At 41.1% G+C, this 24,073-nt stretch overlaps 1 protein-coding gene across 3 annotated transcripts in view; it reads right to left on the bottom strand.

The window, feature by feature from the left end:
- Positions 1–24,073, bottom strand: part of chd1 (chromodomain helicase DNA binding protein 1) — a 196,167-nt gene that overhangs the window by 115,292 nt on the left and 56,802 nt on the right. For all 3 annotated transcript variants that reach the window (XM_060836961.1, XM_060836967.1, XM_060836952.1), the window contains exons 3-4: positions 1,151–1,361; positions 657–758 (exon numbers count right to left, since the gene is read on the bottom strand). In XM_060836961.1, the coding sequence (XP_060692944.1) occupies positions 657–758; positions 1,151–1,361 (313 nt within the window). The remainder of the gene's footprint in view (positions 1–656; positions 759–1,150; positions 1,362–24,073) is intronic.

Below are 24,073 nucleotides of genomic sequence, written 5' to 3' on the forward strand. Positions count from 1 at the left end.
CTAGCTCAAATCTAATTTGAGCAACCATAATAATTATTGTTGGTTTATTTAAAAATGAATTTTCACAGTCACATTACAAAAGTAATTTTTAGTTCTTTAGCAAATTTCACTGTGATGAAATCTATAGAAGACATTTTGAGATGACAGACAGGCAGAGTAGCAAGTGCTGGAGATACTTCACATGTCAAGAAAAGATCCCAAGTAATACTTCTCTATTAACATTTCCATATTAGTTGAGCACTTTTTTGCAAAGTTAGATATCAACGTATTATCATCAGGCTGTTTCTGACAGAACTGTGTTACTGTATAGGCACTGCACAGAATTCCAGAAACCTTTACTCACCTTTTGTTATGCCTAATATTGAATGCTCATGTTTTATTTGCAATTAATGGCAAGAAAGAGACAAACAAAATGGACTTTATTTGGAATTTTTAATTGTAATAAATTTGGCGTGATCCTATAGCTAATGATTTAATCTCCATTATGAAATGAACAATTCTGCTTCAACCCTGTAAATGTCCAGGTTCCTGTGTTACACTGCTACAAACTCATTGCTGCATGAAGATCATGCTGGTAGTCTTATCACAATTCAATAACTATCCACTCAGGTTTAATAAAAAGCCTCGCACCCACTTATTTTAATTAAATTTCAAACCTCTGAACTGTTTGAAGAAAGCTGTTGCTGTTGTAGTTGTTGCTGCTTTCTGATCATGGCAGATCGCTGCACAGTTAAAATACTTGGATTGGATTTCCAAAACTGCAACAGAATAGGGGGAAAAGGGTCAAACTTCATAACAGACATTCATCATTCAAATGCTTAAAGTATCAATACGACAGAAAATCCACTCCTTCCTCTGCGCACAATTTGATATGTTTGCACAGTTTCAAATAAATGATTTCTTTCTGAGCTCAAAGTTCTTGACTTTTATCTTACATCACAGTTTTACTATTAACCTAGCATTTAATGCAAACTTAAAATTTTCATATAATAATTTAATATTTTCCATCTAATTGCAGCTTATCATTTATTATATAATCAGACAACATGGTGCACAGTTTCAAGGATTGTGACATGTCGACTGCAATTTCAAGGCCCTTTTTATTTAAATCAAAAGTTAGCCAAAAATGAATAAGTCATTTTATAATTACCTCTGCTCCATCAGTTTTTGGAACTTTGCTCTCAACTGTTCTCTTTCCTTTGGATGATGATGTGTTGCTTTCTGAACCAGATGAATCAGAATCGGACTGGCTGCCAGAGTCAGATTCACTATCAGAGTCACTGGAGTCATTGCTATCTGATTGACTGCTGCTTCCATCACTGCTGCTTCCAGAACTTGAACCAGATTCTTTGTCAGATTGGCTAAAACGAAAATTCAGAATTTTACTCCTTCAACAATGACACACCTTTGATCAAATCATATCTACAACTAAACTTTGCACAATATTTTGAAATAGATTACTGCAAACACATATGGAAATAAGAACAAAATATGCATTTGTTTAACAAACAAACAATCCAAGGTGCTTCACACAAGCATAACCAGACAAAATAATGAACTAAAGGAGGAAGTTTGGACAAAAAATGTGGCCTAACAGGTATATCACAGGTGAGAGTGAGAAGAGAGAAGAGATATAGGGAAAGAATTCCAGAAATTAAGGGCTAAATGCTCTATCAATAGTGGGGTGAACAAAATGAGAGATGCAGAAGTTGCCAAAACTAGAGGGATGTGTTCTTGGAAGGCTGTAGGAGGTTACAAAGATAGCATATCAGAGATTTTAACACAACATACCACAGATCGCAAATCTAATAAACGTCTATGAACACAGGTATAAAGAATGAACAGGGCTTGGTGCAAGTTAAGATTTTGTAAACAGCGTTTTGGATGAGATTAGTTCTAGGGCAGATAGGAAACTGGCCAACATTGGCTTGATACAGAACTCATGATGGGAAGCAAAGAAACGGGCTGTAAGTTTCCTAATATTTAACTCATGAAAGTATCTTCACATTCAGGACTGAATACCAGTCAAGGTATCTGACAACAGGGAAATGAAGGAGGTATGAATGGTGGTGGTGAGGTAGAATGGAGTGTACATGTGAAATGTGTGTAAAGTTAGGCCACACATTCATAAGGTGATGGTTGAGGCCAAGCAGGAGTAATGGTGCAAGGCTCAAGTGAAACCACTGCTTGAGCTTCTCTGGCCATGACTAAATACGCAAAAGAACTATGCAAGTCAATCCATTCAGTTGTGCAATAAAGGAAAGTTGCGCACATGAAGTGATATCATCCTCAACAAGTATTTCTCAGTTATCCATTCGAATGTAGTTAACATATATATGGTAATATAAAATTTACAATCAGAGTCACTAGTTTCAGCAAAAGCTCTTTTTTTTTAATCTAGCCTTGGAATGTGGTCAACTCCAACAAGCCAGCATCTATTATCCAATAAAAACCAAAAGAACTGCGGATGCTGTAAACCAGAACATTCTGAGCAAGGATCACTGGACCCAAAGCGTTAACGCTGATTTCTCTCCACAGATGCTGCCAGATCTTCTGAGCTTTTCCAGCAATTTCAATTTTTATATCTATATTCCGACCCTAGCCCGAGTTAACTGCATAATGTGAAACCTGGATCATATGTAGGCCAGACTTGTAATGCTGAATGTGAAAACTTCTTAAAATAATTTAGCAACTTTCAAGGTATTTGTTCTCAGCTGCTAATGCACAAATGAAAATATTTACTGAACTCATATTCTTAAAACTATCATAGTGAAATCTCTAGGATCTTCATAAAGTCCTTTAGTCAATAGAAGAACCTAAATTTGGTAGAGTATATTTTTATCGTTAACAGATTGTGGCACACAATAGCACCTCAAGATTATTTAATGGCACCACCAGGTTCCCACAAATAAATTGATTTTTTTTGATAAGTTGTCAAAACAATGGCTTAAACAGAAATGAAAATTTACTATGACTAAATGTATTCAGTGTTTCTTTTATCTTTTACCAAACTAATGTTCTTTCCATGTGAAAGCCTCAAGCTCTCCCAAAAACCTGGAATCTCGGTTCATACTTCTGCCCAAAGTCACATGCCATTACAAACAGAATGCATAGTCTACACTCTAGACAGAGGACAGGGCGTGGCTATAGCAGTTTGACAACAAGGGCCAAGCGAAGGTGCAGCTCAAGACGACACACCATCTAAAGCAGATTGCTGCATGTCCATCTCCTCATCTAGATGGAAGGTGCCAGCAGGCTGTACGTAGCAGTCCCTCAAGTAGAGCGAGATGTAATGGTCATCTAATCTGCTTGATGTCCAGTGAAGAAACTTTGACCTCCTGAATGACCAGTAAGTTCTACACAATTAAGATGCACACCCTCATTCCAAACATACATTTTGTATTCCCTCTTTAGGAAACTGTCTTGAGATCTAAATGTTTTAATGGAAAACTAAATAGGCAGGAGCCCAAATAATCAATTTATATCAACTGAGTTTTTTTTCAAAAAATTGTGCAATAAATAACCTGTGATGTTTAATTAGTCTCAATCTTAAAAATATGATGAAACAGGAAAGTCTTATTACTTACACGACATCAACTTGACAGTATTGCAGCACAATTGATTGAGCAAGATAATCCACCACAAAATTAAATAGTTTAAACAGACAAATATAAACGGCTATCTACACTTACTAAACAAGAGCAAGTTAGCAAAAAGCACAAACTTGTCATTGGAGAAAAGATTAAAGGATTTGGCATAGCACAGGTAATAACAAACATCACAACGTTTCATTTTAATCAGATTCTTCTTTTGAAGGACCTACATCATCATTCTGCAGCCAAACACAGGTCAGTTTGCGCACACAGCACCATATTTTTTGGATGTTGGACACTTCACTGCTCAGCAATACCAGGAAGGGTCACTCAATCCAAAACATTTACTCTGATTTCCATCCACAGGTGCTGCCAGACCTGCTGAGCTTTTCCAGTAATTTTTGTTTCGGTTTGAGACTCTATATACAGTCCATCGATTCAAATCCTGAAGTTCAGGACCAGGTACATGCGGGAAGTCTCAGAGCAGGGAAGAAATTGAAGGACCTAAAAATGTGGGGGTGTCAACGAAGAGACAAGGAGGGATGGAGTATTCACGGGGAGGCATTGTGGTGATGATGTGGGGATGCCCAATGCTAATTGAGGTGACCTGCACGATGAGCTGAGCAGTGTTAATTTGAGGGCCTCCCCATCCCCTATAGCTCTTGAACTCCTCTGAAAATGCAGGCTGAGTGGGAGATTTCCCTTAAAAGTAATTAAGAGCTCACTTAGTGGCCTAAAGTGGGGCAATTACAGACTGACAAGTTGGGCGAGTGTTATATAATGTGATTTATGTAAATCATGATGTAACTGACCACAAGAGAAAACAAGCCTAGAATGAGCATGTTGAAGAGAGTTTGCAGACACTATACTGGCAAGCTGTATTTAATGATCCATGTATTGATATAAATATAAGGAATACTACAGTACATGAGGTGAACAGCCTTGCCTGGAATGAGGAGCTAGCAGCTTCAAGGAGAATCCCATGCACAGCCAGATCTCAGTTTGCAAATAGCATAATTGGCTTAAAGCATAAGATACCGTAAGGAGGGTGGTGGAAATTAAGCAGGAGTGAAGAATAGAACGAGACCAAAACTTCTTGTTGCTCCCAAACATATTTTCTGCAAATTTTAGAATGAATGTTGCTCGCTTGCATCTTTAAATAATAAGAAATTGAAATATATCTGTGCTATCCTCTCCAACAAAGCTGTACATCTAAAATATAAAAACAGAAAATGCTGGAGAAATTCAGATGTAGCAGCATTTATGGAAAGAGAAACAGAATTTATACTTTTCTTCAGATCTCATTTTCAGTTGTGTGTATGTTCTGGGGAAACACAGGTCAGGCAGCATCGACATTTCAGGCATAAGCCCGTCACCAGGAATAAGGAGAGTGGGCCAGAGCTGAGAGATAAATGGGAGGGGGTGGGGTGGGCTGCTGAGAAAGCGATAGGTGGATGGAGGTGAGGGCATAGGTGATAGGTCAGAGGGGGAGTGATAGTCAGGTCAGGAGGGCAGTGCCGGATTAGAGGCTTGGGACTGGGATAGTGTGAGGGGAGGGGAAATGAGGAAGCAATTGAAATCCACATTGATCCCATGTGGTTGCAGGGTCCAATGGCGGAATACAAAGCATTCTTCCTCCAGGCGTGGGTAATAGGTTTGGTGATGGAGGCGGCCCAGGACCTGCATGTCGTTGACGAAGTGGGAGGGGGTGTTGAAGTATTCAGCTACGGGGTGGTGGGGTTGGTGAATGCGGGTGTCGCAAAGATGTTCTCTGAAATGATCCACAAGAAGGCGTCCTGTCGCCCCAGTATAGGGGAGACCACACCGGGTGCAACAGATGCAGTAGATGACATTGGTGGAGGTACAAATAAATATCTGACGGGTGTGGAAGGATCCCTTAGGGCCTTGGACGGAGGTGAGGGGAGTGGTATGGGTGCAGGTTTATCACTTCTTGCGGTGGCAGGGAAAGGTGCCAGGAATTGGTGTGGGCTGTTGGGGGGAATGGAGCTGACGAGGGCGTCGCGGAGGGAATGGTCTGTCCATAACGCCAATAAGGGTGGCAAGGGAAATAAGTCTTTGGTGGTGAGGTCCGTTTGGAGGCGCTGGAGGTGGCAGAAGATGATGCGATGTATGCGGAGGTTGTTAGGGTGGAAGGTGAGGACCAAGGCGTTTCTGTCCTTGTTGCATTGGGAGAGGTGCGGTTCAAGGGCAGTGGTGCATGAGTGGAGGAGATGTGTTGGAGGGCATCATCAACCACGTGGGAAGGGAAATTACGATCATGAAAGGAGGCTCTCTGGGACTTTGAGGTGGAATTGGTCATCCTGGGAACAGATGCGGTGGAGAATTTGGAATAAGGGATGGCATTTTTACAGGAGGTAGGGTGGGAGGAGGTGTAGTCTAGGTTGCTGTGGAAGTCGGTGGGCTTGTGGTATATTGTCTGTGGCTACTCGATCACCAGAGACGATGATGGAGAGGTCCAGGAAGGGGAGGGAGACGTCCGAGATGGTCCAGGTGAATTTGAGGTCAGGGTGGAAGGTGTTGATAAACTCTTTAACCCCCTCGTGGGAGCACGAGGCAGTGCCAATACAGTCATCGATGTAGCGGAGGAACAGATGGGGGGGTGGTGTCAGTGTTACTGCTGGTGATGGACTGTTTCACATATCCGACAAACAGGCAGGCATAGCTGGGTCCCATGCGGGGGCCCATGGCTACCCCTTTGGTTTGGAGGAAAGGTCAACTCGGCACTGCCCTTCAGACCTGCCCATCATTCCCCCTTCTGACCTATCACCGTCTCTCTCACTTTCATCCACCTGTCGTTTTCTCAGCTATCCACTCCACCCCAATTTATCTCTTAGCCCCAGCCTACAAGTCTCAATCCTGATGAAGGGCTTATGCCCGAAATGTCGATTCTGCTCCTTGGATGCTACCTGACCTGCTGTGCTTTGCCAGCAACACACTCTCGACTCTGATCTCTAGCATCTGTAGCCCTCACTTTCTCCTATTGGATCTCATTTTCAGCTTGGCATTTTATAGCCTTCAGGACACAGTGCTCAGGAAATCAATTTGTGACTGGAACCAGCTGGAGAAAACACTTAACCAGCCTCTCCAAAAAAGAAAAATGCCCAGTGACAGACTGATAAAATAAATTAGTACAACAAAAAAAAACTGCAATATTCGCAAGCACTGAATCCACAAAATATCAATTAGACAACCATGGTGTCAGGTTAAAACAGTATCACCTTAAAAGGACATCCTAAGAATTTTAAACTATGAACTTTTTAAATCTCCTTGTGTCATGGACATTATCCCTCCAACTCTGAATGTGTGCTCGTGCATATGTGTAAAAGTATGCACACATGCTTGACACTGCATCTTTATAGTTTTTCTCAGAGTGAGCAGATAACAAAATTGATCTTTCATTCAAAAAAATCCTGTTCACTGGCTTATTGACTGATACAGTGGACGTTAGGTAACTACAGTTTTATTGGAGAAAGGTACAGTCACAGACCAAATAGAACATAAAACATTGAACAAATAGAAAATGTTGAAGGTACTCAGCAGGTCTGGCAGATATTGGATTTAAATGAAATGTTACCACTATATGTTTCTTTACAGATACGGCCAGATCTGCTGAGTTTCTCCTTTCTTTTCAGATTTCCACCATCTACAGCATTTTGCTTTTATTAACAAATTTTTTTGTTGCAGCCAATGGAGGAGATTGAAACCGGGTGAAAAGAGGTGTTTGCCTCCATAATAGTGAAACCTGAAGCTCAATTAGGTCAGATTAGACAGGAAGTCTGACAGTGCAAATTAATAGGAATATGACATATTGTCAATGTCACTGCACTAGCAACCTAAAGGCCAAGACTAATGCTGTAGATACATGAATTCAATTCTCACTACCACTAGTCTCAGTAATAGCATCATCAATTCGTAAAAACCCATTTGGTTCACCCTCCTTTCTGCTGCTGAAACAAAAATGGACAAGAGCATTGACCAGGGGCTGACAGGAAGGTAAATCACTGAGTTAAAAAATTCTCTCATGAAGAGGCGGAGCGCACGCTGAGCAGGAGAGGACATGGGACTGCTCAGTGAAGTAATATCTTTGAGTGGTTGTGTTACCTGAAAGACTACATAGGTAGTGTCTCCACCCATCCTCCTCCTCTAACCAATAAAAAGGTTCTGTGCGCTGGATTGGTCAGGTAACTAGTTTTTTTTTTATTCTTTATTTTGCGACAGTCCTTTGGGAATTTATAACAGTGGGTATGGCAGTTAGGGCAGTTGAACGGTCTTCCTGCAGAATGTGGGAAAAGTCCCTGCTGACATCACCTACAGGAAGTGCACACAACTCCAGCGCCTTGAGAACTGTGTTAGGGAACTGGAGCTGGAGGAACTTTAGATCATTCAGGAGGCGGAGGAGGTTATTGAGAGGAGTAATCATACCTCAGGTAAAAGAAAAAGGCGAATGGTTTACAGTCAGAGGATGGAAAGGGAAGTGACAGGCAGTGCAAGGAAACCCCTGTGGGCATTCCCCTGAATAACAAATATACTGTTTTGGATACTGTTTGGGGCGGGGGGAGAGGGAGGGAGGGAGGAGACACGATTTAACAGGGGTAAGCAGTGGACCTCGGGTCTCAGACACAGTGTCTGTCCCTGTTGTTCAGAAGGAAAGATGGAAGAGGAGCAGAGCTTAGTCACTGGGGACTCCATAGTTAGGGGGACAGATAGGAGGTTCTGTGGGAATGAGAGAGACTCACGGTTGGTGTGTTGCCTCCTAGGTGCCAGGGTTCGTGATGTCTCGGATCATGTTTTTGGGATCCTTGGGGGACAGGGAGCAGCCCCAAGTCGTGGTCCACATAGACACCAATGACATAGGTAAAGATGGAAAATCAGGGAGCTAGGGTGGAAGCTTAATGCTAGAACAGACAGTTGTTATCTCTAGTGTGTTGCCCGTAGCACATGCTAGCGAGGTAAGGAATAAGGAGAGAGAGGAGTTGAACATGTGGCTACAGGAATGGGGCAGGAGGGAGGGTTTCAGATAACTGGATAATTGACGCTTATTCTGGGATAGGTGGAACCTCTACCAACAGGATGGTCTACACCTGAACCTGGGGAGTGGAATTTGCTAATGGTCTTTGGGTGGGTTTAAACTAATTCATTAGGGGGATGGGAACCTAAATTGTAGTTACAGTGTCTTGTAGGTTATGAGTAGCAAGATCAGAAACGAAGTTTCATGGTCGCAAAAGTTCACTGGCAAGCAGGAAGGTGGTTTGAAGTGTGTCTACTTTAATGCCAGGAGCATTTGCAAAAAGATGGGTGAACTTGCAGCATGGGTTGGTACCTGGGACTTCAATGTTGTGGCCATTTTGGAGACATGGATAGAGCCAGGACATGAATGATTGTTGCAGATTCTGGAATTTAGATGCTTCAGTAAGAACAGAGGTGGTGGTAAAAGAGGGGAAGGAGTGCCATTGTTAGTATTATGTAGCAGAAAAGGTGTTTGAGGATTCATCTACCGAGGTAGTATAGCCTGTAGATGAATCCTCAACTATAGACCTCTGAATAATTCCAGAGATATAGAGGAAAGGACAACAAAGATAATTCTCGATAGGAGTGAGTAACATGGCAGTTGTCATGGGGGACTTTAACTTTCCAAATATTGACTGGAAATATTACAGTTCGAGTACTTTAGATGGGTCAGTTTTTGTCCAGTGTGTGTAGGAGGGTTTCCTGACATAGTATGTTTACAAGCCAACAAGGGGTGACGCCACATTGGACTTGGTTCTGGGTAATGAAACCGGCCAGGTGTTCGATTTGGAGGTAGGGAAACACTTTGGTGATAGTTACCACAATTTGATTATATTTACTTTAGCGATGGAAAGGGATAGGTCTATAATGCGGGCAAAATGTTATTGCTGGGGAAAGACAATTATAATGTGATGAGGCAAGATTCAGGATGCACGTCATGGGAAAGGAAACTGCAGTGGATAGGCATAATCAAATTGCGGGCTTTTTCAAGGAGCGGCTACTGCATGTCCTTGATAAGTATGTACCTGTCAGGCAGGCAGGAAGTGGTTGAGCGAGGGAGCCGTGGTTTATTAAAGAGGTTGAAACTCCTGTAAAGAGGAAGGAGGTGACTTATGTTAGGATGAGGATTGATGGCTCAGTTAGGGTGCTTGAAAGTTACAGGTTAGTCAGGAAAGACCTAAACAAAGAGCTAAGAGCAGCCAGGGTCATGAGAAGTCATTGGCAGATAGGATCACAGAAACTGCTAAAGCTTTCTATAAGTATATCAGGAATAAAAGAATGACTTGAGTAAGATTAGGACCAATCAAGAACAGGAGTGGAAAGTTGTGCGTGGAGTCTAAAGAAATAGGGGAAGCACTAAATGAATACTTTTGGTCAGTATTCACACTGGAAAAAGACAATGTTGTTGAGGAGAATACTGGGATACAGGCTACTAGACTAGGCGGGATCAAGGTTCACAAGGAGGAGGTGTTAACAATTCTGTAAAATAGGAAAACAGATAAGTCCCCTGGGCAAGATGGGATTTATCCTAGGATTCTCTGGGAAGCCAGGGAGGAGGCCTTTGCCTTTGATCTTCATGTCATCATTGTCTACAGGAATAGTGCCATAAGACTGGAGAATAGCAAATGTTGTTCCCTTGTTCAAGAAAGGGAGTAGAGACAACCCTGGTAATTATAGACCAGTGACCCTTACTTCAGTTATGGGTAAAGTGTTGGAAAAGGTGTAAGAGATAGGATTTATGATCATTTAGAGGAATAAGTTGATTAGGGATAATTAACAGTGTCTTGTGATGGGTAGTTTGTGCCTCACAAGCCTTACTGAGTTCTTCGAGAAGGTGACCAAACAGGTGGATGAGGGTAAAGCGTTGATTTTTGATAAGGTTCCCCACGGTAGGCTACTGCACAAAATAGCCTACCGTGGGGCGGCACGGTGGCACAGTAGTTAGCACTGCTGCCTCACAGCGCCTGAGACCCGGGTTCAATCCCTATCTCAGGCGACTGACTGTGTGGAGTTTGCATGTTATCCCCATGTCTGCTCCAGTTTCCTCCCACAGTTCAAAGATATGCAGATCAGGTGAACTGGCCATGCTAAATTGCCCGTAGTGTTAGGTAAGGGGTAAATGTAGGGGTATGGGTGGGTTGTGCTTTGGTGGGTCGGTGTGAACTTGTTGGGCCGAAGGGCCTGTTTCCACATTGTAAGTAATCTAAAAAAAAAATAAGGTGGCATGAGATTGAGGGTGATTTAGAGGCTTGGGGCAGAAACTGGCTAGCTTAAAGGTGGTTAATGGGAAATGTCTATCCTGGAGTTCAGTTACTCGTGGTATACTACAAGGATCTGTTTTGGGGCCCCTGCTGTTTGTTATTTTTATAAATGACTTATATGAGGGCATAGAAGGATGGGTTAGTAAATTTGTGGAGTCGGAGTTGTGGATAGTGCTGAAGGATGTGCAGGTTACAGAGGGACGTAGGTAAGCTGCAGAGCTGGGCTGAGAGGTGGCAAATGGAGTTTAATGTGGAGAAGTGTGAGGTGATTCAGTTTGAAAGAAGCAACAGGAATAACGAGTATTGGGGGAATAGTCACATTCTTGGTAGTGTAAATGAGCACAGAGATCTGTGCCCACATACCTAGATCCCTGCAAAGTTGACAGGGTTGTTAAGAAGGCATGTGTGTGTTAGCTTTTATTGGTAGGGGGATTGAGCTTCAGAGCCATGAGGTCACGTTGCAGTAGTAGAAAACTCTGGTGCGACCACACTTGGAGTACTGTGCACAGTTCTGGTAACCACATTACAGGAAGGATATGGAAGTTTTGGAAAAGGTTCAGAGGAGATTTACTAGGATGTTGCCTGGTTTGGAGCGAAGGTCTTATGAGGAAAGGCTGAGGGGACTTGAGGCTGTTTTTGTTAGAGAGAAGGTGGTTGAGAGGTGTCTTAATTGACACATAAGAGTTAATCAGAGGGTTAGATGGGGGGGGGGAGAGACAGTGAGCCTTTTTCCGCGGATGGTGATGGCTAGCACCAGGGGACACAGCTTTAAATTGAGGGGTGATAGATATACAACAGATGTTAGAGGTAGTTTCTTTACTCTAAGAGTAGTAGGAGCATGGAATGCCCTGCGTGCATCAGTAGTAGACTCCCAACTTTAAGGGTATTTAAATGTTCATTGGATAAACATATGGATGAAATGGAATGGTGTATGACAGGTAGGCTTCAAATTGGTTTCACAGGTTGGTGCAACATTGTGGGCTGAAGGGCCTGTACTGCGTTATAACGTTCTATGTTCTATTAAAGCCTTTCAGGTCAGAAATTTAGCCTAGATTTCACCTTTGTGACTATCCCCACAGCACTATCCCCTCTATCTTCTGAAATGGTCTATCAAACCACTTATCTCAAGGGCAATTAGGATGGGCAACATGCATTGGCCTTGCCAACATCATCCACGTCTCATGAAAAATAAAGAAATGAGCTGAAAAAGTAAGGGCAGGAAAAGAATCTATGACCCATCAGGAATGCTCCAGCATTCAACATGGTCTTGACTGGTCCTCAGCTTCAACTTCACTTTCCAACTCACTCAATTCGATCCCTTATTTTTCAAGGGAGATCCAACAATGTGTGTTTCTCAGTCTTGAATATATTCAGAAGTCCTACGACGCAAGGTTAGAGTCCTATATGTTTATTTGGAATCACAAGCTTTTGGAACACTGGTCCTCCATCACTTGTTAGACTGTAACCTGGTATCATGTGACATCTGACTCTGTCCACCCCCAAGCCAACACTGGCACACCCACATCTTAAATATATTCAATGAAGGAGCATCCACAATCTTTGAGGATAGAGCGTTTCAAAGAATCATGACCTTTTGAATGGAGCGGTATCTCATCTCAGTCCTAAATCAACAATCCCTCATCCTGAAATTATGCCCCCTTGTCCTCAATCCCCCAGCCACGAGAGACATGTCTCAGTTTAGGCTATCAAGACCTTTCCTAATCTTGAATGTTAGCTGAAATTCAACATTTTTTTTCTTTGTTTCTCTATTCTGTAACTAAGGATTGTACCAAGGCACCTTTTATATCTAAGATTCCGCTGAAAGTGACGACTTACAAACTCTTCACTGTACTCATTTGAGTTCATGTGACAACAAAAGCTAAATTCAACTCAATCAGATCAATTCTTATGCTCCTAAACTTCAGAAAATATAGACTCAGTTTACTCAGCATCTTGTAGCAGGACCTTTTACCTAGAAACCAGCCAGAGTTATACAGCATGGAAACAGACCCTGTGGTCAAACTTGTCCTCACTGACCAGAAATCATAAACTGATATAAATCAATTTGGCAGCATTGGGCCCATATCCCTCTAGACCCTTCCTATTCATGTCCTCATCCAGTTAAATGTTGCAATTGTACCCACTTCTACCATCTCCTTTAACAGCTCATTCCATACAAGCACTATTTTCTGTGTGAAAAAGTGACACCCCTCAGGTCTCTTTCATATCTGGCCCATCTCACCCTATGCCTTCTAGTTTTGGACTCCCTGATCTTGGGGGAAAAAAAATACCTTGGCTATTCACCCAATGCATGCTCTTCTTGATTTTATAAACCTGTACTGCCTCCAATGAAAACAAAACTTCACAGAACATTCCAGGCATGGTACAGTCTGAACACTGTTGATACTCCGTGCTCCAGTGTGTTCAGACATCCTGCCAACAGCAATATGTACAGCTGCTGACTGCCCTGCTTTCTATGTAGTGAAAATATTGGTTTCCAAATGCCACTGGCATTTTTGGGCCCTTGTATGGCACAGTGATAGTGCCCGTACCCCTTGACAAGGAGATCTGGGTTTAAGTAAAACAGTAGGATCTTGGGGCCCACGTACACAGGTCCATCAAAGTTGCTACCTAAGTTGATAGGGTTGTTAAGGAGGCGTATGGTGTTTTGGCTTTCATTAACAGAGGGATTTGAGTTTAAGAGCCGCAAGGTTATGCTGCAGCTCTATAAAGCCGTGGTAAGAACACACTTGGAATACTGTGTCCAGTTACCTACAATCACATGTTGCTTTTGAAAGGTGCAGAGGAAATTTACCAGGATGTTGCCTGGATTGGAGGGCTTGTCTTATGAAGAGAGGTTGAGTGAGCTAGGGCTTTTCACACTGGAGAGACTAAGGAAGCAAGGTGACTTGATAGACATGTACAAGGTAACAAGAGGCATGGATAAAGTAGATAGCCAGAGACTCCTCTCCATGGCAGAAATGGCTGTCACGAGGGGTCATAATTTTCAAGGATTGAAGTAAGGTATGGGGAGACATCAGAGACAGGTTCTTTACGCAGAGTGTGGTGGGTGCATGGAATGTACGGCCAGCGATGGTAAGAGAGTCAGAGACATTAGGGACAGTTAAGCAACTGTATGGTAAGCACATGGATGGCAGTAAATTGAGGGATGTGTAGCTTAGGTTGATCTTAGATTAAGAGAAATGCTTGGCACAGCATCATGGGCCGCAGGGCCTGAATGGTGCTGTACTCTTCTATGTTCTATGTTCCAGAGGTGTGTAGTAACATCTCTGAATAGATTGATTAGAAAAGTAGGTTAATTTTTCTTAAATGATATCACCAAAACCCCACACAACTGTAGCAAGGCTTTTTTATTCTTTTACTCCAATCCTTTTGCCAGAGAAGCTAACACACCTTTTGTTTTTCTAATTTCTAACTTTAACTGAATGTTAGTATAAGCACACCTCTCTGTACACATTTTACACCTTCTAAACAATATTCTGCTTCTCTATTCTTAAAGTGAACAATTTCAGTTTTCCTTGCTACATTCCATTTTTCAACTTATTGCCCATTTATTTAATCTATTCAAATCTCTTTGCAGCCTCTTATTGTCCTTCTCATAGCTTGCATTTCTGCTTAACTTTCACAAAGTTATAGAATTGTTACAGCATAGGAGGCCATTCAGCCTATGTCAGCAACACTTCTATTCCACTGTACTGACCTCCTGCCTTTTCTCCATATTTCTGCACACCATTTCTATGCAAATAATCATCCAATGTCCTCTTGAATCCCTCAATTGAACTTGCCCTCACCACATTACCAGCGGTGGACTCCATACCCTAACTACTCACTGTGATTTAATTTAAAATCTACTTATCTACAAAACAATATTATTTCTCGCAAGGATATTCTCTTTCACTTCTTAAGATACCTGAAAGGGTTCAGAAAAGATTTACAATTACGTTGCCTGGATTGGAGGGGTTGAGCTACAGGGAGAGGCCGAATAAGCTGGGGCTACTTTCCATGGAGTGTCAGAGGCCAAGGGGCACCTTAAAGAGGTTTATAAAATCATGAGGGGTAGATAGGCTGAAGAATCAAGGCCTTTTCCCCAGAGTTTCCCCATAAGGGGTATAGGTAAACTGGGAGGGAAAAAATTTAAAAGGGACTGAAGGGACATTAAATACATGCACCATCACACAGAGGATGGTGAATGTATTTACTGAACTGCCTGAGGATGTGGAGGAGGATGGTGCGATTACAACACTTAAAAGGCACCTGGATAAGTTCATGAATAGGAAGGGTTTAGAGGGATATGGGTTAAACGCTGGCTAATAGGACTAGGTTAGTTTAGGATATCTGGTCAGCATGGATGAGTTTGACAGAAGGGTCTGTTACTGTGCTCCATATCTCTATGACTCTGATTTCACTAAAGGAGTAAAGTTCTACAATACCATATCCTCCAGCACATTATTCAAGTGGCCACTGGTTCTGTTCATTGCTTGATTTTTGCTTAAGATAGGAAAAATAAGAACAGAAACAAAGTTGCTTTTCCTCTCCTCTCATGATAGCAATAATCATTAGTTTGGGAGGTGCCTTCTGCACACATTACCATGAAGTACACACTTCTCCAAAGCTTAACTATTCTCCTGTATCTTATGGTCTTATGAATTTAAACTTATTTAACACCTGAGAATAGATTATGATCTAACGCAGCATCTCAAAATATAATCACTGCTTTAACCCAGTGGGCACATACTTCAGCATAAAATAAAAACTCTTCTTTAGAAGGAAAAAAGATTGATTTCTTAGCAAACTAATTTACAGATGCACTTTCTGTCCCAGCCCTGCTAGTTTATTGCAATACAACACAAATTACTCTCTTCCTCAATATCCTTACAAAGCAATCAGAGCTGGAAGCAAGAATGCACTTCCAGGTGTTTGATAAATGAAATAAAAAGTGCCATTTTCACTTCATCTAATGACAGAATAAAATATAGAAAGATCAAAAATAAACTGCTCACTTTCTCCTCATTCAACAAAATAGAAGTCAAGTTGCTTCATGATTTGAAGATGTCAATGTTGGACTGGGGTATACAGAATTAAAAATCACAAAACACCAGGTTACAGTCCAGGTCACAGGGGCTGATGAAGGAGCAGCACTCCAAAGGTAGTGCTTTCAATTAAACCTGTTGGATATACCCTGATGTTGCGATCTTTTTAACTTTAGAGTTGTTTCACATCAGTCTTCTTTTGTTTAACTTAACACACAAACCATCAGCAGCTTTCAGATTACTAGAACATAGCAGCTCCCAAAGCATTTACAATCTTAAAAATACCCAATTCTTACAGCAGAACTGGCAGCTATTTGGCCTTTTGTACCCATGTTGGTTTAGTGCACGAGCAATTCAGCTAATCCCATTGCTCTGCTTCTCCACCACAGCTCCACAGGTGCTCATCCAACTCCCTTCTAAAAAACACAATTGAAGACGATCCCTACTCTCTTCATAGTTCACAAGAGTTTGAAATGCTGTCTCACTTGCAAACTTTAAGATTACGGGCTATATGGCAAAGTATAGGTCATCAATATAAGATTAAGAAAAGTAAATGGTCGTCATACCAACCCCTGGGAAACCACAATGAATAGCATCTCCAGTTCAAAAAACAACCATGCACATTCCTCATCATTTCTTATTACTCAAACAAGTTCATATCCACACTACCACAGTCAATTTTGAGCCAGTGGTTTCTTCTTTTCTGACAAGGCTATAATGTGTTGCTTTATCAAATACATTTTCTAAGTCCACACACATAGCTTCAACATTACTCTCATCAATCTTCTATGTATCTTTGTCTCAAATTCTAAAGAAGGGTCACCAGATCCAAAACGTTAACTCTGATTTCTCATCACAGATGCTGCCAGACTTGCTGAGTTTTTCCAGCAATTTAAATTTTTGTTTGTGCATGCAACTTTGTCAATTCAGTTAAATAGAATTTGCTTTTAACAAATCTGAGCTGGCTTTTCCTCAGCAATCCACACTTGTTCAAGTCACTATCAGTTTTGCCCCAGGTTATCATCAAGGTTAAACTGATTGGTTTCTGGTTGCTAATTTTATTCCTACACCCTCTTTTGGACAAGGGTGTAAACTTTAGCATTATTTAGTACTCTGGCACTGCCCTTACATTTAAGGAGATCAGAAGATTATGCCAGTGCCCGCATAATGCTGTCCTCTATCTTCCTTAGAATCCTTCAATGAATTTCCTCCAATAATTCAATTTTGTTTTACCAAAATACAATGTAAATGAAATATTCAATTTAGGAGCAACTAACTGCAGATACTGGAATCTGTACTGAAAACAAAAACTGCTGGAGATCACAGCGAGTCAGTCAACATCCATAGAGAATGAGCAAACTAGTATTTCGATAGACAATAGGTGCAGGAGTAGGCCATTCAGCCCTTTGAGCCTGCACCACCATTCAATATGATCATGGCTGATCATTCCTAATTAGTATCCTCTTCCTGCCTTATCTCCATAACCCTTGATTCCACTATCTTTGAGAGCTCTATCCAACTCTTTCTTAAATGAATCCAGAGACTGGGCTTCCACTGCCCTCTGGGGCAGAACATTCCACACAGCCACCACTCTCTGGGTGAAGAAGTTTCTCCTCATCTCCGTCCTAAATGGTCTACCCCGTATTTTTAAGCTGTGTCCTCTGGTTCGGCACTCACCCATCAGCGGAAACATGTTTCCTGCCTCCAGAGTGTCCAATCCTTTCATAATCTTATATGTCTCAATCAGATTCCCCCCTCAGTCTCCTAAACTCAATGGTATACAAGCCCAGTCGCTTCAGTCTTTCAGTGTAAGGTAATCCTGCCATTCCAGAAATTGACCTCGTGAACCTACACTGCACTCCCTCAATAGCCAGAATGTCTTCCCTCAAATTTGGAGACCAGAACTGCACACAGTACTCCAGGTGTGGTCTCACCAGGGCCCTGTACAGCTGCAGAAGGACCTCTTTGCTTCTGTATTCAATCCCTCTTGTTATGAAGGCCAATATGCTATTAGTCTTCTTCACTACCTGCTGTACCTGCATGCTTGCCTTCATTGATGGTGTACAAGAACACCCAGATCTCTCTGTACTGCCCCTTTACCTAACTTAATTCCATTGAGGTAGTAATCCGTCTTCCTGTTCTTGTCACCAAAGTGGATAACCATACATTTATCCACAGTAAACTGCATCTGCCATGTATCTGCCCACTCACCTAATTTGTCCAGGTCACCCTGTAATCTCCTAACATCCTCATCACATTTCACTCTGCCACCCAGCTTTGTATCATCAGCAAATTTGCTGTTATTGCTGATACCATCTTCTATATCATTAACATATATTGTAAAAAGCTGCAGTCCCAGCACGGATCCCTGCGGTACCCCACTGGTCACTGCCTGCCATTCCGAAATGGAGCTGTTTATCACTACCCTTTGTTTCCTATCAGCCAACCAATTTTCAAACCAATCTAGTACTTTGCCCCCAATACCATGCACCTTAATTTTACTCACTAACCTCCTGTGTGGGACGTTATCAAAAGCTTTCTGAAAGTCCAGGTACACTGCATCTACTGGATCGCCCTCTTCCATCTTCAGAGTTACATCCTCAAAAAATTCCGGAAGATTAGTCAAGCATGATTTCCCCTTCATATCCTGTTACTACTATCCAGATGTACTGTAATTTCATCCTTTATAATAGACTCCAGCATCTTTCCCACCACTGAGGTCAGACTAACTGATCTATAATTTCCTGCTTTCTCTTTCCCATCTTTCTTAAAAAGTGGTATAACATTAGCCACCCTCCAATCCTCAGGAACCGATCCCGAATGTATCGAACTCTGGAAAATAATCACCAACGCATCCACGATTTCTCGAGCCACCTCCTTCAGTACCCTGGGATGTAGACCATCAGGCCCCGGAGACTTACCAACCTTCAGACCTAACAGTCTCTGCAACACCAAATCCTGGCAAATATTGTTTCCCTTAAGTTCAGGTCCTTCAGCCACTGGCACCTCAGGGAGATTGCTTATGTCTTCTCCAGTGAACGCAGATCTGAAGTACCAATTCAATTCTTCTGTCATTTCTTTGTTCCCCATAATATATTCCCCTGTTTCTGTCTTCAAGGGCCCAATTTTAGTCCTAACCATTTTTTTGCCTTGCACATACTTAAAAAAGCTTTTACTATCCTCCTTTATATTATTGGCCAGTTTACCTTCGTACCTCATTTTTCCTATGCGTATTTCCTTCTTAGTAATCCTCTGTTGCTCTTTAAAAGCTTCCCAGTCCTCCATTTTCCACTTATCTTTGCTATCTTATACTTTTTCTCTTTTAACTTTATATGTTTCTTAACTTCCCTCGTCAGCCACGGCCACCCATGCCTCCTCCTGGGATCTTTCTTCCTTTTAGGAATGAACTGATCCTGCAACTTCTGCATTATACACAGAAATATCCGCCATTGTTCCTCCACTGTCAATTTCAATTCTAGATGATTCTTCATCAGAGCTGACTTGAGGTACGGAGGGGACAATAGCTATGTAATTATGGGGAGTGGGAGGGGGAGTGGATTGCTGTGGAAGAAAGAGTGGTGATAGTGCATTGTCAGTTTTATTTGTTTGCTGGCATTGGCCAAGTATCAATAATTAACCAGAAAAGGAAATAAATGTTCTGTTTTATATCAAATCTATCAAAGATCAATTTTAGTCTTCACTTGAATTAGTGAATAAGTAAACAGGGCTTCAAAATTATGCATTTTCAAAAGCTGAGAAACATTCCAGAAACACAACTTTATTGATAAGGAAAACATGCCAAGTTATTGCAGAATTAACCGTTTTGCTCCACTGACAGAATTAAACTGTCGAAAAGTACAAGTGTTCAACTTTACAACTTAAATTTCAAGGACATTTTCAACAAAAATGAATTATTGCTTTGCATATACCAAAATTAACAATTTACATTTTTCCAGATAAAACATCTTAAATACTTTTCCCTGCCAGCACACAATGTATTTTTTTTAAATGGGAAAAGAGAGCGTAGCAATTTTGCTCAACTACCTAAGACTAAACTCATAACCCCACACAAACATCCCATGAAGAATAATGATCATATCTCTGTTAAAAGGGCTTTAACATAGTTGTCACAGTCTTACTGAAGCAAAGGATTGCTCCTTCGTTAGAGAAGGCTAGTGGCGGTTTAACCTGATGGTCATCACATCTCAGGCAAAAGGAGAGGTTAAGAAGGAGAATCCTTCACTGTAACCTCAGCTGGTGCAGGAATTGAATCCACGCTGGAGTCACTTGGTATCATAAACCAGTCATCACAAGGTTTGTAGCTCAGGTTGAGGTTTTGGGTGTAGGTTTGCTCTATGAGCTTCAGGTTTGATATCCAGACGTTTCCAACGTCTGACAACGTAACATCATCAGTGACGACCTCCAATTGAAGCGAAGCTGTTGTCTCCTGCTTTCTGTTTATATTTATATCCTGGGGGTCCCCAGGAACCCCATCCAGGACAAAGATATAAATAGAAAGCAGGAGACAACAGCTTCGTTTCACTTGGAGGTCGCCACTGATGATGTTACCTAGCCAGGTAATGAAACGTATGGATATCAAACCGACAGCTCAGCGAGCAAACCTACACCATAAACCAGTCATCCAGCTGACTTGAGATAACTGACCCATTTTACTCTTCTGCAATGCATTGTGTAAAATGAGTTAGCTATAGAAGAGTCATTCGGAAGTGACCCAAGAGGATAATATTCACCTGTACATACTGTAGTGGTCAAATAGAAGTTCAGGATTAGCTCCTCACCTCAAATTCTATAGCTATTTCGCAATATCAAACTAGTATATCTCACCTTCCAAAGGAACAAGCAAAAATAAAAGTTGTCATATCTGCGCTAAAACAGATATTCATTTATAAGTCTCTAATGCACATTTTGGACTGCAAGGTTGCACAGCATGGACTCTTTTCATGCTTGACAATTCTACTTCAACTGTAGCAAGTGGCTTGAACAGAGACAAGAATGGACAAAGTGTAGTGGACAATACAAGAGTTTCCAGTTCTAACAAAGAAAAATTGCTTGAAATTTTTGCATTGTCAGTTCATTAGCCATTATAGTCAATATACAATTTTGCATTTATATGCATTTTATCTTTCCTTATTATTCATAAGCTATTAGAAGGCATGCACCTGGTCGTTTTATAGATACGAACTGACAAATGGCTTTAGCAGAGATTCTAATCCATACTTAAAAGCAAATATTAAATTCTGCTCTAAGCTTGTTATAATTGGTCAATCCTATTCTTTAGCTTTGTTTATTGACAGGTCAAACCCTGCACCACAACCATCGCTCAACCCCCCCCCCCACAAACATCCTGCAGACATCTATTTCAACCATATATTTCAAAAGATACTTTTTCTAAGGACTGATTTATGAGCAGAGGTTAAACTGGTGATGACTTTATATACTAGAAATCAGATTAATGAGGAGTGAATCTCAAAGAAACCTATAAAATTCTAAGAGGACTAGACAGGGTAGAGGCAGGAAGAGTGTCTCCAGTGGCAGAGAAATGCAGCACCTGGAGTCTCAGTCACAGGATATGGGGTAAACTACTGAGGACTAACATGGGAGACATTTCTTCTCCCAGAGAGTGGTGAGCCTGTGGTATTTGCTACCACAGAAAGTGGTCATGGCCAAAACATTGTATGATTTCACAAAGGAGTTAAATACAGCACTGTGGACTAACAGGAACAAAGGAAGGGGGAGTAGTGGGGAAGCAAGCACAGGCTATTGAGCTGCACAATCAGATATTATCATAATGACTGGTGGTGCTGGCTCAAAGGGCCAGGTGGCCTTCTCATGCTCCTATTTTCTGTTTCTAACACCTACCTTGAAGTTTGCAAGATTTAGAACTGAACTTTAGAAGTGTCCTTTAAAATAAAGAGAATTAAAGTTCAAATTAAAGGTTCCAGTTCTTTCCCTGCAGTTTTGAGAACACTCGTTAGCAAGAGTAAATTGCTCAAAATGTTAAACCACATATTCTAAAATGTGGCTTAACTTAAAGTTAGAATAACTAGTTATGATGAGTGTTTAAAAGTCATTGCAGATATAAATAAAATATCTGACCGATCTGGCAAACAACAGCTTCAGTCTCAGTGTATATTGTAAGACTGTCAGATTTATAAATCACTAAATAATGAGACCTGTGACAACCAAGAAAAGTGGGTAAAGGTGCAAAAAGATTTAGATCATTTATAGGAACACGGAAAAGCAGTAGTGGGCCATTCAGCACCTATAGCCTGTTCCTCATAGATCATAAATGATCATCTACCTCAATGCCACATTCACACTCACTTCCCATATCCCCGATGTTATAAGTAAATAAAATTCTAGCCACATCTGTCTTCAATGGCCTTAATGACTGAGCTTCTACAGTGCTCACAGATGAAAAATTCCAAAGAATCACCGCATGCCAACTGAAGTTCCTTTTCATCTCAATTGTAAATTGTCTGCCTTTTATTGAGTCTGGTCCCACAGCTAGAAACAATACTCTTTTTTGCATCTACTCTGTCTGGCTGTTTTAAGAAATGCATATGTTTTTCTACAACTGCTTCAATTTTCTCAACTCCAGAGTGTGCAAGGCCAGTCTCCTCAATCTCTCCTCATGGGACAGTGCCAACATCTCAGGAATCAGTCTGATAAACCTCTACTTCATTCCTTCAACAGCAACCATATTGTTCATTAGGAAAAGGGACCCAGAAATGTGCAAAATATTCTCAGTGCAGTCTCACTTATGGTCTATACAAATGAAGAAAGACGACTTCTCTCTTGTACACGCATCATCTCATGACAAAGAATAACATACCGCTTGCCTTCTGAATTGCTCGCTGAACCTGCATGTTAGTTTTCAGTGATTAATGAACATGGATACACAACTCCCTTGGAACATCAACACTTCTCAAACTCTCATTATTTAAGAAATAAGCTGCATTTTTGTTTCTCCTACCAAAGTGGTTAACTACATACATATCCACATTATATTCCACCTGCTATCCTGTTGCAGACTCATTGAACTTGTCTGAATGCACCTGAAGCCTCTTTGCATCCTTCACAAAAGTCACATCCCCACCAAGCTTTATTTTCATCTGCAAGCTTGGAAGAATACAACTGGTCTGCCCATCCACATTTTTGTTATAGATTGCAAACAAATGGGGTTCAAGCACTGATTTTTGTCGTATCCCACTTGTCAGAGCCTGTCGCCCTGAAAATGACATTTATTCCCACCATTTGCTTTCTGCTTGTTACTGAATCTTCAATCCATGCAAAAATAATATTCCAGTCCACGAGCTGCAGTTTTGTTTACTAACCTCCTATAAGGAACTTTATCAAGATTCTCCCAAAATTCAAATACACCACATCCACTGGTTCCTACTTATTGAATCTGCTGATAACATCCTCAAAAATATCTATCATGTTTGTTAAATATGATTTCTCTTTCATTAATTCATGCTGACTTTGTCAAATCAGACAATTATTTCCTAAGTATCCAGTAATCGCATCCTTTATAAGATTCTATTATTTCCCCTGATACTGACATCAAGCCAGCAGGGCGCAGTTCCTTTTGTTTTCTCCTTTCCTTCTTAAACCACAGTGTTACATTTGCAACTGTTGCAGAATGAATACAACCTTCAAGGTCACCAAGGCATCTTCTATCTCGTCTCTTTCAACACTTCGGTGAAGATTATTGGGTCCCAGGGATTTGTCAATTTTCAGTCCCATTAATTTTCTCAATACTGCTTTCTTTTATTAATATTCATTTATTCTGTTCCGTACTCTCACCAGACCCATGAATCATCATAATTTCAGGGAAATCTTTAGAGGAACTGGACAGATTGCAGATGAAATTTGACAGCATTACACAATAGACGAAATGGAATACGATACAAACAACAAATGATTAAAATTCTAAGTTAGAAAATGGCCTGTGAATAATAAAGAACTAGTCAAAAATCCATTCTAACACCTTTTGTATTTAGCTACTTCTCCTATTTAACCTTTGCAGGCAAACATTGTACACATTTCCTGTTTCATAATTTGATCCAGACCCAAACACTAAAATGCCACTTTCAATTTCCATAGAGAAAATATA

This window comes from Hemiscyllium ocellatum, chromosome 2 (assembly GCF_020745735.1).
Source record: "Hemiscyllium ocellatum isolate sHemOce1 chromosome 2, sHemOce1.pat.X.cur, whole genome shotgun sequence".
Lineage (NCBI taxonomy): Eukaryota > Metazoa > Chordata > Chondrichthyes > Orectolobiformes > Hemiscylliidae > Hemiscyllium > Hemiscyllium ocellatum.